At 56.7% G+C, this 14,730-nt stretch overlaps 1 protein-coding gene across 5 annotated transcripts in view; it reads right to left on the bottom strand.

The window, feature by feature from the left end:
* Window positions 1–1,033: 1,033 nt before the first annotated feature.
* LOC147111362 (serine/threonine-protein kinase pim-1-like) overlaps window positions 1,034–14,730 on the bottom strand; it is a 79,627-nt gene continuing 65,930 nt past the window's right edge. For 3 of the 5 annotated variants that reach the window (XM_086002182.1, XM_086002179.1, XM_086002180.1), the window contains exons 2-6: window positions 7,551–7,657; window positions 7,412–7,462; window positions 5,914–6,277; window positions 5,608–5,784; window positions 1,034–3,516 (exon numbers count right to left, since the gene is read on the bottom strand). In XM_086002182.1, coding sequence (XP_085858308.1) covers window positions 3,338–3,516; window positions 5,608–5,784; window positions 5,914–6,277; window positions 7,412–7,462; window positions 7,551–7,657 — 878 coding nt within the window. In that variant the 3' untranslated portion in view covers window positions 1,034–3,337. Of the gene's footprint in view, window positions 3,517–5,607; window positions 5,785–5,913; window positions 6,278–7,411; window positions 7,463–7,550; window positions 7,658–9,772; window positions 10,288–14,730 lie in introns of those variants that run through there. The other 2 variants (XR_015080089.1, XM_086002181.1) reach the window with 2 other exon arrangements.

Genomic DNA, 14,730 nt, shown 5'->3' with positions numbered 1-14,730 from the left:
TCATGCTCTCTCTCGCTCTCTCTCGCGCTCTCTCTCGTGCGCTCTCTCGTGCGCTCTCTCTCTCTGTCGCTCTCTCGCTCTCTCTCTCTGTCGCTCTCTCGCTCTCTCTCTCTGTCGCTCTCTCGCTCTCTCTCTCTGTCGCTCTCTCGCTCTCTCTCGTGCTCTCTCTCGCTCTCTCTCGTGCTCTCTCTCGTGCTCTCTCTCGCGCTCTCTCGTGCTCTCTCTCGCTCTGTCTCTCTCTCTGTCTCTCTCTCTCTCTCTCTCTCTCTCTCGCTCTCTCTCTCGCTCTCTCTCTGTCCCTCCTGCCACCCGCCCCTTGCCTCCACCAATGACTGCCTCTGGCTCCGTGTCAGCTCCTTGTACAGCTGGTAACTTGAACCTTCCTGGGTCAGCGTTCTGCTCCAAGCGTCACAGAAGAATCGAAAGCCCAGTATTGATTACCACAGACAGATCAGGTGTCATTTGTAACTTTTAAACGTCCTTCAGTGCGTTTTGCTTTCTCCATTCACGGGATGTGGGCGTCGCTGGCAAGGCCGGCATTTATTGCCCATCCCCGAGAAGGTGGGGGTGAACCTTCCTGAACCGCTGGGAGCGGGTTTGATACAAACCGAGTGTCTCGCTCGGCCACTGCAGAGGGCGGTTAGTCAACCAGGTTGGTGTGGGACTGGAGTCACCTACAGGCCCAGACCGGGTGAGGACGGCAGGTTTCCTTCCCTGAAGGACATCAGTGAACCAGTTGGGTTTTTACAACAATCCGACAGCTTCATGGTCACTTTTACTGATCCCAGCTTTTTATTCCCAGATTGAGACAGACACACGGCTCTGGGTTCAGTGACAAACACTCACCGCCCCCCGGCCCAAGACAAGAGCCGGATCCCACCGGATCCCACCACCCCCCCCCCCCCACCAAAGATCTCCCACTGGGGCCCCGCGGACATCCCCCCACCCCGCGGACATCCCCCCACCCCCCCCCCCCCCCCGCCAGTAGACCCCTGACCACCCCTTTAATTCAGCAAACACACTTTACAAAATGCAAGGTTTGACAATATGATTTATTCATTTCTTTTTAAATAGAATAACCAAGACAGAATTCTGCTCCACTGCATCATCTTGGAGCTGGAACAGCAGACAGCTCCGAACATGGAATTCAATCTTAAATAGAATTTAATTAAACAATGAAATAAATAAATATTAAATTAAAGTCTGCCTGGCAGCAGATTTAAATTAAACACAGTGAGACAGCATGTGCACTTTTACTGCACCCAGTCTGTAAAACGCCACCCTGACCCCCTGGAATCCAACACAAAGCGTCTCTCGGGGCAGCTCAGCTTGACCTTGACTCAGTCTCGGCGATCGATGGAGCAGTCAAACATGGGCCAGGGCTTTAGATCAGCGCCCTGTGGACATTTGGAAGCACCAACTCTTGCAGGGAACAGTCTGGTGCACCCCCCCGCCCCCCCCAGTCCTCCACCTGGGGCTGGTCAGCGGTGTCAGCAACAACTGCCAGGTAGAGCACAGCACGATCCCATCCAAACACAGACAGGGATCACTGGATGGTGCTCAGGGCAGAGGCTTGGGCTGAATGCCACTCCCTAATTGGAGGGGGAATCAGTAGCCCGGTACTGACAGCACAGACCCGCTTTACTCCCGGGCCACCTGGGCTGTGTGGCTCGGCTCGGCTCGGCTCGGCTCGCCTTCCCCCCAGAACAGCACAGCCGTGAAATCCAGCGAGCAGTCGATTCAGGACGGTGCCCAATCCCAGAGCTCCCTGCAGACCAGTTATTGGCTCAAAGAACAAATGTTTCAAAGTGTTAAACAAACAAATAAATATTCTGGGAAACAAGGATGTGTGAATATCCCGGTGCGTTTCCAATTTCACACGCACTCAACTTCACACAGTTTTAGAGTTAAGTTTAAACAAAAATGTGGAAGTTCTTGAAACAACTTCCTCCATAGTAACCGTTGCCACGGGCCAGTGTATCCATCCCACAATCGGCAAGTTGCCGGTGACCACGCTCAGTCCCACCTCACACAGAAAGCCCCCCGAGAGAGAGAAAGGCATTGAGCTTTGAAATGTTGCATTGAGTTTCCATGGCGACACGGTGGGTCAAGGCTGGGCAGGGGGTGTGGGTGGGTCATGCCGTGACTCCTCAACCCCACCTCAATAACCCAGTAGAAAGGGTCTTTCTTGGCATTGAATTCTCTCTCTCTCTCCATTCCCTGAGAAAGGCGATTCCACAATAAACGCCATGGCAGCATCCACCTCCATCAGGAGTGTGTCGGGCAGCAGGATATAAAGTCACTTTTTGCATAGATTCTTGCATTGACTGTGCATGGAGTGGTCCAAATAGAGACATTCGATCCAGCAGGTTAAAGCAGGGGCCCATTAAACAGCACCACGAGGGGCTCTCCTTTAACAGTTTGTGTACTTTGTAAAAACACAAGTATTCTCACTTAACTTCTCCGTACAGCAAGAAAAGGAATAGAGCGGATTTAAACCAACACTGTACACGATACACAAAGGCTCTGCTCAGATCAATCCCACCCTCACCCCCAGAGACAGACCTGTACCCACCAGTACTGTACCCCAGTGTTATACAGTGACAGACCTGTACCCACCAGGACTGTACCCCAGTGTTATACAGTGACAGACCTGTACCCACCAGTACTGTACCCCAGTGTGATACAGAGACAGACCTGTACCCACCAGTACTGTACCCCAGTGTTACAGTGACAGACCTGTACCCACCAGTACTGTAGTACCCACCAGTACTGTACCCCAGTGTGATACAGTGACAGACCTGTACCCACCAGTACTGTACCCCAGTGTGATACAGAGACAGACCTGTACCCACCAGTACTGTACCCCAGTGTTATACAGTGACAGACCTGTACCCACCGGTACTGTACCCCAGTGTTATACAGAGACAGACCTGTACCCACCAATGAGCGAGAATCGTACGAAGACCCCATAACACACTCAGATGTCGCACGGCACTATTTCAATCATGCCCAAAACACCAACAGCTTCATCCCATTGCTCAGGGACCCAGTGACGTGACACCGGCTGGGACAGCTGCTCACACGGCCTTCGAATGCCCTCAACAGGAGAGCTTCGGACCCCCAGTCCCCTTCAAGACCGACAACTTGGAGTTGAACTCAGTACCGTGGTCATCTGCGATCTGTGCCCCAGTGTCCAACACAAGGGGAGGGTGCTCCCTCACCCCCTCGTTTCCCGCTGCAGCTCTGTGTCAGTAAGTCACGCTCCGACAGTAGCTCCGTCTCCTCAGCCAGCACATCCTTGGACTTGCAGCCCTCGCACTCAGACCCCGGGGCCTCACAAACTCTCCTGGCTGGAGCTGTCGGATTGTTCTTTAAGGCCTTTCATGCCCAGCTCCGCGGCCCCCTGTTTGAGGAAGCTCTCCTGCTTCAGCCATGGGTGAGACAGTATCTGGTCCAGGGAGGGTCGATCGGACGGGCGGATGGAGAGGCACCACTGGATGAGATGCTGGCACTCTAACACAAAAAGGAACAAGGGAGCGGTTAGGAGAGCTCAGATTCAACAATCGCAAAAACAGGAATGGACCTTTGGCAAAGTTAAAGGAAACTACAGCAAATATTAGGAGTGAAATTGGTCAACAGCAGCAGCAGGAAACTGGGTCTCAGCAAGTCGGCCCTGCTTTACAATACCGGATATATTTATCATCAAGGGTCAAAATCAACACTGGAATTTCGGTTTTCCTATTAAGGAAACACTTTGTGATTCTAACCATTTTTCAATAGGATAATGGCGGCCACAGACATTGGTGCCTGGATTTTACCCGGTGTAAATGTAACTGGTGTGGGTGGAGTTAGTGGCCGATTACCGAGTATCTGGGGCACCTGGAATATTCCGGATACAATGGGGGTGAACTTGGTTTCGTCAGTCGTGTGAAACAGTGAATCGGCAGAACGTTAACTTCAATAGAAATTGGGTGCGGTTTGCCGGTTCCCCGAGCCAGCGCGGCACTGGCCCCCCCAGCCAGTGCCGTGCTGCTGGCGCAGTCCGGTTTCACCCCCCAGTACTTGGTGCAGTGTAAGGTTCACAGGAGCATTCCCTGACCCAAGCTGTGCCGAGCAGGAAGGGTCCAAGTGAGGCCTCCGGGCCCCTCAGCACTCAAGCCTGAAGCGTTCCGAACACCGCCTGCCTCTCAGCGGCCGGGCAGGTCTCAGCGGGCAAGACACACCATAGGGCAGTGGGAAAGGAGAGAGAGAGAGCACGAGCGCTCAGTGAAAGGCTCCCAGGTACCCGCTCACTCACTGCTCAAAGCTTTTGCCTGTTGAGTGGGATCTGCTCGCCTACATATCAGCAGCTGCCAAGTGGCCTGGCGGGACTGGCTCCCTCGCTACAGTGTCTGGTGGGAGACTCGGCGAGTCTTGGAACGGGAGGCCAGGGGGAAGGAAAATAATTGAGCTGGTCGATCTCCTGTGGCAAATCAAGACAAGTGCAGTTCTCAGGTGAAATGGGGCAAGAATTCATGGGGCACAGGCCCCATTTTTAAATTCTGCATTTTATATTCCCATTGTAAATTCCCATGTCGACATTTATAATGGAAATTGCCATGTAAACAGGTCACGCTGTAATGACACCCTCCCACCAGCAGTGGCACTGCAGCACCTCCACTAGCAAAAAGGGGCAATTACAGTCACGAGTAGTTTCCTACATCCACATTTATAACGGAAAGGACGACAGGAACAGATCGCAGACACACAACTTTAGATGATTAAAAAAAAAAATGGATGGGGCTGAATATTTCCCATCAGGAAAGACTGAACAGGCTGGGGCTTTTTTCTCTAGAAGAGGGAAGGCTGGTAGAGGTCTTTAAGATTATGAAAGGGTTTGATAGGAGAGGGTAGAAGATGTTTAAGTTTGTGGGTGGGGGTGGGAGTCTAACACTAGGGGTCATAAATATAAAATAAATCACTGATAAATCCAATGGGGAATTCAGGAGAAACTTCTTTACCCAGAGAGTGGGGAGAATGTGGAACTCGCTGCCACAGGGAGTGGTTGAGGCGAAGAGCAGAGATACATTTAAGGGGAAGCTGGATAAACACACGAGGGAGAAAGGAACTAGACAGACTAGATGCAGGAAGGATGTTCCCGAAAGCCAGGGAGTCCAGAACCAGGGGTCACAGTCTAAGGATAAGGGGTAAGCCATTTAGGACAGAAATGAGGAGGAATTTCTTCACACAGAGAGTGGTGAACCTGTGGAATTCTCTACCACACAAGGCAGTAGAGGCCAATTCATTAAATATATTCAAGAAGGAGTTAGATATATTTCTTAAGGCTAAAGGGATCAAGGGATATGGGGAGAAAGCAGGGACAGGGTACTGAATTTGGATTATCAGCCATGATCGCATTGAATGGCGGAGCAGGCTCGAGGGGCCGAATGGCCTACTCCTGCTCCTATCTTCTATGAATAGAAGGATCTGGTGATGGGGTGAGATGAAGAGGGGTGGGAGGAGGCTGGTGTGGAGCAGAAACACCGGCACGGACCAGCTGGGCCGAATGGCCTGTTTTTGTGCTGCACATTCTGTAATTCTAGATATTTCGTGGGGATTACCCACCTCTGGAAACACGCCTGTGAAAGAAGACCGTGCCCCGTGCGATCTCCTCGTCGTGCTCGAAGGGGATGTCCCCACAGATCAGGTTGTACAGCAGGACCCCGAGTGACCACACCGTGGCTGAACGGCCGTGGTACCGGTGACAGACAATCCACTCCGGTGGGCTGTACACCCGCGTACCTGCAAGACAAGACACATCGGAGACTTCAGTACACACGCCGGGACACATGTCCACACCAGAATCTACAGTGTACACACTGGACCCTCCAGCACCAACGAGAGAGAGAGACACACAGGCGAGATATTTACCATCAAAGTCCGTGTAGACGGTATCCCGTAACAATGCTCCGGAGCCAAAGTCGATGAGTTTCAGCTCCCCCGTCCGCAGGTCCACCAGGATATTCTCGTCCTTGATGTCGCGATGCACCACGCCGCAGTCGTGACAGTGCCGGACTGCCTCCACCACCTGACTGAAGAACCCACGGCCCACGTCCTCCGACAGCGCGCCGCGGTCTGTGATGAAATCGAAGAGATCCTGCACAGGTTCCGGCCGCTCCAGGATCAAGAGGAAGCCGTCAGCCTGCTCGTACCACTCCAGGAGCCGGATCACCCCTCGGAATCCCGTCGACACTTTCCTCAACAGCACGATCTCCAGCGGGACCAAGGATCCGTTCTGCGGGAGGGGGGGGGAGGAGTGAAATTAGATCTTATTGCCACTTCCACCTCCCTTTGCTCCTGAAGGTATCAACTTCACTTCGCCCCCCCCCCCCACCACCCACAGCCCCCCCCACAACCCACAGCCCCCTGCCCCACCCCAGGCGATGATCCCAGCCCCCGCCCCACCCACAGCCCCCCGCACAACCCTGGGCGATGATCCCAGCCCCCCGCCCAACCCCGGACGATGATCCCAGCCCCCCGCCCCACCCACAGCCACCCACCCAACCCCGGACGATGATCCCAGCCCCAACCACAGCCCCCCGCCCAACCCCGGGCGATGATCCCAGCCCCCGCCCCACCCACAGCCCCCCACCCAACCCCAGGCGATGATCCCAGCCCCCCGCCCCACCCACAGCCCCCCGCCCAACCCCGGGCGATGATCCCAGCCCCCGCCCCAACCCCGGGCGATGATCCCAGCCCCCGCCCCACCCACAGCCCCCCACCCAACCCCGGGCGATGATCCCAGCCCCCCGCCCCACCCACAGCCCCCTGCCCAACCCCGGGCGATGATCCCAGCCCCCGCCCCACCCACAGCCCCCCAACCAACCCCGGGCGATGATCCCAGTCCCCGCCCCACCCAACCCCGGGCGATGATCCCAGCCATCTTCCCCATAATTCTCACAGGAGCCAGAGTATTCTCTTGTTGCCCATTGGAGCATCAGACAGTGCCAGAACCTCATTCTGTCCCTGCCCAGCCCTCGCATTCCCTGCCCCAGTGCCCCGCCCAATGAATTGAGATTAGGAGTGAAACTTTGTTCCATTCTTAACCACCCGGGCACTGAGGTTAGTGCCAGCACACTAACCCCAGGCACTGAGGTTAGTGCCAGCACCCTGACCCCAGGCACTGAGGCTAGTGCCAGCATCCTGACCCCAGGCACTGAGGCTAGTGCCAGCACCCTGACCCCAGGCACTGAGGCTAGTGCCAGCACCCTGACCCCAGGCATCCTGACCAGGAATGGAGCCGGGGAGCTTGCTGGTCTGTACGGCAGACAGACCCCCGGGCAATGGGCGAGGCTGGAACCCACAGCCCAGCCACACACTGACCACAATTAATAAAACCAGTTGCCTTGTTTAACGATCAGTCTCTTACCAGTGGTTTCCAGTCAGTGATTCTGTCCCGAGACACGTGTTTAATAGCAACCTGCAACATACAGAAAGAGCCGGTTAATTCAGAGCCAGGGGGCACAGCCCAGACCCACACACACCGCTCTAGAGGGGCAGAGACTCACCAGGGCTCCGTCCGAGAGACGAACTCCGGAATAAACTGTCCCGAATCCTCCACTGCCCAGCACCTGGCCCACCTCGTAACATTTCTCAAACGCCTCCCGTTCCTTCACTGTGGGGAAAAAACGGCGTTAAAAATTAATCCGGGGTCAGAGTCAGGGTCTCCCCCCCCCTCCCAGGACAGGGGGTCCGGGTCAGGGTCTCTCCCCCGGGACAGGGGCCAGAGTCAGGGTCTCCCCCTCGGGACAGGGGGCCAGAGTCAGGGTCTCTCCCCCGGGACAAGGGCCAGAGTCAGGGTCTCTCCCCCGGGACAAGGGCCAGTCAGGGTCTCCCCCCGGGGACAGGGGCCAGAGTCAGGGTCTCCCCCCCCCGGGACAGGGGCCAGAGTCAGGGTCTCTCCCCCGGGACAGGGGCCAGAGTCAGGGTCTCTCCCCCGGGACCGGAGCCAGAGTCAGGGTTTCCCCCCGGGACAGGGGCCAGAGTCAGGGTCTCCCCCCCCGGGACAGGGGCCAGAGTCAGGGTTTCCCCCCGGGACAGGGGCCAGAGTCAGGGTCTCCCCCCCCGGGACAGGGGCCAGAGTCAGGGTCTCCCCCCCCGGGACAGGGGGCCAGAGTCAGGGTCTCCCCCCCGGGACAGGGGGCCAGAGTCAGGGTCTCCCCCCCGGGACAGGGGCCAGAGTCAGGGTCTCTCCCCCGGGACAGGGGGCCAGAGTCAGGGTCTCTCCCCCGGGACAGGGGCCAGAGTCAGGGTCTCTCCCCCAGGACAGGGGGCCAGAGTCAGGGTCTCTCCCCCAGGACAGGGGGCCAGAGTCAGGGTCTCTCCCCCAGGACAGGGGCCAGAGTCAGGGTCTCCCCCCCGGGACAGGGGCCAGAGTCAGGGTCTCCCCCCCGGGACAGGGGGCCAGAGTCAGGGTCTCCCCCCGAGACAGGGGCCAGAGTCAGGGTCTCTCCCCCGGGACAGGGGCCAGAGTCAGGGTTTCCCCCCGGGACAGGGGCCAGAGTCAGGGTCTCTCCCCCGGGACAGGGGGCCAGAGTCAGGGTCTCCCCCCCGGGACAGGGGGTCTGGGTCAGGGTCTCTCCCCCGGGACAGGGGGCCAGAGTCAGGGTCTCCCCCCCGGGACAGGGGGCCAGAGTCAGGGTTTCCCCCCGGGACAGGGGGCCAGAGTCAGGGTCTCCCCCCCGGGACAGGGGGTCTGGGTCAGGGTCTCCCCCCCGGGACAGGGGGTCTGGGTCAGGGTCTCCCCCCGGGACAGGGGGCCAGAGTCAGGGTCTCTCCCCCGGGACAGGGGGCCAGAGTCAGGGTTTCCCCCCGGGACAAGGGCCAGAGTCAGGGTTTCCCCCCGGGACAAGGGCCAGAGTCAGGGTCTCCCCCCCCCCCGGGACAAGGGCCAGAGTCAGGGTCTCCCCCCCGGGACAGGGGCCAGAGTCAGGGTCTCCCCCCCCCCCGGGACAAGGGCCAGAGTCAGGGTCTCCCCCCCCCCCGGGACAGGGGGCCAGAGTCAGGGTTTCCCCCCCGGGACAGGGGCCAGAGTCAGGGTCTCCCCCCCCCCCCGGGACAAGGGCCAGAGTCAGGGTCTCCCCCCCCCCGGGACAGGGGGCCAGAGTCAGGGTTTCCCCCCGGGACAAGGGCCAGAGTCAGGGTCTCCCCCCCGGGACAGGGGGCCAGAGTCAGGGTTTCCCCCCGGGACAGGGGCCAGAGTCAGGGTCTCCCCCCCCCCCCCGGGACAAGGGCCAGAGTCAGGGTCTCCCCCCCCCCGGGACAAGGGCCAGAGTCAGGGTCTCCCCTCGGGGACAGGGGCCAGAGTCAGGGTCTCCCCCCCCCCCGGGACAGGGACCAGAGTCAGGGTCTCTCCCCCGAGACAGGGGGTCTGGGTCAGGGTCTCCCCCCGAGACAGGGGGCCAGAGTCAGGGTCTCTCCCCCGGGACAGGGGCCAGAGTCAGGGTTTCCCCCCCGGGACAGGGGGTCAGGGTCTCCCCCCGGGACAGGGGGTCAGGGTTTCCCCCCCGGGACAGGGGGTCCGGGTCAGGGTCTCCCCCCCGGGACAGGGGGTCCGGGTCAGGGTCTCCCTCTCTCCCCGATCTCAGGAATTTGGAGCCGAGGATAAATCAAGTGGGGGAAAGAGATTAAATAAAATTTAAAGCACAATCGCGGATCTCGAGCATGGCGAAGTTAGCCAGTATCAGTGTCGGGAGGGAGCGGGTTTGCAGCCCCGGGTTGCGGCGTTTACCTGGGCTGGGATTGCTGTCCCGGGGCGGGCGGCTGCTCCTGGAGTAACTCTGTCCCGGCAGGCTGGCGATCAGCTGGGCGCTGGACATGCTGCAACCCGGCAAACAAACCCGGCAAATAAACCCGAACCCGGCTCCCGACAGTCGGGGAGCGGCAGCCTCTGGTCTTCCTGCGGTTGATGGAACCGCTTCCCCGGGATCTGTCTTCAAGGGCAACGCGCCGAGTGTCTTTATAACAAGGCTCAGCCCCGCACCAATCACAGCCCTGCTCAGCCCCCGCACCAATCACAGCCCTGCCCAGCCCCCGCACCAATCACAGCCCTGCTCAGCCCCCGCACCAATCACAGTCCTGCTCAGCCCCCGCACCAATCACAGTCCTGCTCAGCCCCGCACCAATCACAGCCCTGCTCAGCCCCCGCACCAATCACAGCCCTGCTCAGCCCCGCACCAATCACAGCCCTGCTCAGCCCCCGCACTAATCACAACCCTGCTCAGCCCCCGCACCAATCACAGCCCTGCAACCCCCGCACCAATCACAGCCCTGCTCAGCCCCCGCACCAATCACAGCCCCGCAACCCCCACACCAATCACAGCCCCGCAACCCCCGCACCAATCACAGCCCTGCTCAGCCCCCGCACCAATCACAGCCCCGCAACCCCCGCACCAATCACAGCCCCGCAACCCCCGCACCAATCACAGCCCGGCTCAGCACCGCACCAATCACAGCCCCGCAACCCCCCCGCACCAAACTCAGCCCGCACCAATCACAGCCCCGCAACCCCCCGCACCAATCACAGCCCCGCAACCCCCCAGCACCAATCACAGCCCCGCAACCCCCGCACCAATCACAGCCCCGCAACCCCCGCACCAATCACAGCCCGGCTCAGCCCCGCACCAATCACAGCCCCGCACCAATCACAGCCCTGCTCAGCCCGCACCAATCACAGCCCGGCTCAGCCCGCACCAATCACAGCCCCGCAACCCCCGCACCAATCACAGCCGACCATCCCACCTCGAACCAATCACAGCTGCTAACTTACACAATCACAGACCAATCATGGCACTCCTCATGTTCGACCAATCCGGGCTAGCGGTCACACATCCAGCGGAGCCAATGGGATTACAGACAGCCCAGTCTGTCCATACTCCTCAGAATCAGTCTCATTCCTGGACACACGAATCTCCATCAAAGACGGACACCTCAGCACTTCACTCTACCGCAAGCCCACGGACAACCTCACGATGCTTCACTTCTCCAGCTTCCACCCTAACCACGTTAAAGAAGCCATCCCCTATGGACAAGCCCTGCGAATACACAGGATCTGCTCAGACGAGGAGGAACGCGATGGACACCTACAGACACTGAAAGACGCCCTTGTAAGAACGGGATATGACGCTCGACTCGTCGATCGACAGTTCCGACGGGCCACAGCGAAAAATCGCATAGACCTCCTCAGAAGACAAACACGGGACACAACCAACAGAGTACCCTTCGTCGTCCAGTACTTCCCCGGAGCGGAGAAACTACGCCATGTTCTTCGCAGCCTTCAACATGTCATCGATGACGACGAACACCTCGCTAAGGCCATCCCCACGCCTCCACTACTTGCTTTCAAACAGCCGCCTAACCTCAAACAGACCATCGTTCGCAGCAAATTACCCAGCTTCCAGGAGAACAGCGACCACGACACCACACAACCCTGCCACAGCAACCTCTGCAAGACATGCCAGATCATCAACACAGATACCATCATCACACGTGAGGACACCACCCACCAGGTACATGGTACATACTCATGTGACTCGGCCAACGTTGTCTACCTCATACGTTGCAGAAAAGGATGCCCCGGAGCATGGTACATCGGCGAGACCATGCAGACACTGCGACAACGGATGAACGGACACCGCGCAACAATCACCAGGCAGGAGTGTTCCCTCCCAGTCGGGGAACACTTCAGCAGTCAAGGACATTCAGCCTCCGATCTTCGGGTAAGCATTCTCCAAGGTGGCCTTCGAGACACAAGACAACGCAAAATCGTCGAGCAGAAACTGATAGCCAAGTTCCGCACCCATGAGGACGGCCTTAACCGAGATCTTGGGTTCATGTCACGCTACATGTAACCCCACCTGATGCAGGGTCATCCAGACTCGAGTCGACATTGGCTTGTTCTCTCTACACAGATGCGGCTGGACCTGCTGTGATTTCCAGCCAAAAAAAATGTTTTTTGTCTGTTTTTTTGTTTTTCATACAGACCCCAGCATCTGCAATATTTGACCCCTTGTGACCCCACCTCATTGTTCTTTGATGTAATGTTTCCCTGACTGACCTGTTTGGACACCATTCACACCTTTGACTGCTGTGATTATCTCTCTGCCGAGGTGTGATAAATGGCAGTTGGAAAGGTTACCTGTAAACATCTGACATGATTCTCTGACTATATAAGCTGTGTCTTTATGCATTTCTCCACTTCACCTGAAGAAGGAGCAGCGCTCCGAAAGCTTGTGATTTCAAATAAAGCTGTTGGACTATAACCTGGTGTTGTGTGATTTCTTACAAGGTTCTTCTCAGTTTGTTATCCTTTACCATGGTCAGGTAATCAGCTATGTTGTATTGTCTGTTTAGGGCCAGGTAGCAATTGAGTTTGCTTTGGGTTTTTGTTGTTTCTGCCCAATATGTCAGATATTTTTCCTTTTGCTTAGCGCCGATTGTGTTGGGTCGAATTCTTTGTGTTACGCTGTCACTGTCCTGGGGCTGGTTATTGTTAGTAGTGTTAGTAGTTACTTCACTGAGTCCCAGGACTAGTTGACTGAGGTTATTCTTCTTTATGGTCAGCTCTTGGCATTTCAGGGTGTCGTAGTAATAGCATTGGGGTTGCTCATTTGTAGGTGATTCCAAAATTTGGTGGCTCTTTTTTGGATAGTGATTATTAATGGATATTGGCCTAGTTCCGCCCTGCATGCATTGTTTACTATTTTCCTTTGAGTCCGGAGGATACTTTTACAGAATTCTGCATGTAGGATCTCAATTGGGTGTTTGTCCCATTTTGCAAATTCTTGTTGTGTTAGCGGTCCCCATACCTCACTGCCATAGAGTGCAATTGGTTCAATTACTGATTTGAAAATTTTTAGCCAAATGCTAATTGGGATTTCTATTTGGATTGATTTTTTAATGGCATAGAAAGCCCTTCTTGCTTTCTCTTTCAGTTCATTCACAGCCAGTTTGAAGTTTCCCGTAGAACTGATTTTTAAGCCCAAGTATGTGTAGTTAGTGGTTTGTTCAATTTTGGTTGTTCCTAGTGTGAAATTTATTTTGGGTCCCTGATGTTTGGATCTTTGCTGGAACACCCCAACCCCGCACAGCCCGCTTCTACCTCCTTCCCAAGATCCACAAACAGGACTGCCCTGGTAGACCCATCGTTTCAGCCTGTTCTTGCCCCACGGAACTTATCTCTTCCTATCTCGACTCTATCTTATCTCCCCTTGTCCAGTCTCTTCCCACCTACATCCGCGACTCTTCGGACGCCCTCCGCCACTTTAACAGTTTCCAGTTTCCTGGCCCCAACCGCTTCCTTTTCACCATGGACGTACAATCCCTCTACACCTCCATCCCCCACCAGGATGGCCTGAGGGCGCTCCGCTTCTTCCTTGAACAGAGGCCCGACCAGTCCCCATCCACCACGACCCTCCTCCGCCTGGCTGAACTTGTTTTCACATTGAACAACTTCTCCTTTAACTCCACTCATTTCCTCCAAATCAAAGGTGTTGCTATGGGTACCCGCATGGGTCCTAGCTATGCCTGCCTTTTCGTGGGCTATGTGGAACACTCTTTGTTCCAGTCCTACTCAGGTCCCCTCCCTCACCTCTTTTTCCGATACATCGATGACTGTATCGGTGCCGTTTTCTGCTCTCGCCCCGAACTAAACAATTTCATTCACTTTGCCTCCAATTTCCACCCTTCCCTCACCTTCACATGGTCCATCTCTGACTCTTCCCTTCCCTTCCTCGACTTCTCTGTCTCCATCTCTGGGGATAGGTTATCGACCAATATTCACTACAAGCCCACTGACTCCCACAGCTACCTGGACTACACTTCCTCCCACCCCGCTTCCTGTAAGGACTCTATTCCATTCTCCCAGTTTCTCTGTCTCCGCCGCATCTGCTCCGACGATGCCACCTTCCACACCAGTGCTTCCGACATGTCTTCCTTTTTCCGCAACCGAGGATTCCCCTCTACCGTGGTTGACACGGCCCTCGACCGTGTCCGTTCTATCTCCCGCACTTCTGCCCTCACCCCTGCCCCTCCCTCCCGGAACCACGATAGGGTTCCCCTTGTCCTCACCTTTCACCCCACCAGCCTCCACATTCAATGGATCATCCTCCGCCATTTCTGCTACCTCCAAAGTGATCCCACCACCAAACGTATCTTCCCCTCCCCTCCCCTTTCAGCATTCCGTAGGGACCGCTCCCTCCGAGACACCCTAGTCCACTTCTCTATCACCCCCAACAGCCCTTCCCCTTCGCTTGGCACCTTCCCGTGCAAGCGCAGGAGATGTAACACCTGCCCCTATACCTCCTCCCTTCCCACTGTCCAGGGCCCCAAACACCCCTTCCAGGTGAAACAGCGATTTACTTGTACTTCTTGCAATCTAGTATACTGTATTCGCTGCTCACGATGCGGTCTCCTCTACATTGGGGAGACCAAACGCAGATTGGGTGACCGCTTTGCGGAACACCTCCGTTCAGTCCGTAAGGGTGACCCCGAGCTTCCGGTCGCCTGCCATTTTAATTCACCGCTCCATTCCCACTCGGACCTCACCGTCCTTGGCCTCTTGTATTGTTCCACGGAAGCTCAATGTAAACTCGAGGAACAGCACCTCATCTTCTGATTAGGCACTTTGCAGCTTTCCGGACTCAATATCGAGTTCAACAATTTCAGATCATAACCTCGGCCCCTATTACT

The sequence above is a fragment of the Somniosus microcephalus genome, chromosome 11, assembly GCF_052327205.1.
Source record: "Somniosus microcephalus isolate GS21.2 chromosome 11, FLI_Smic_1.0, whole genome shotgun sequence".
NCBI lineage: Eukaryota > Metazoa > Chordata > Chondrichthyes > Squaliformes > Somniosidae > Somniosus > Somniosus microcephalus.
This window is presented reverse-complemented; position numbering and strand designations above follow the sequence as displayed.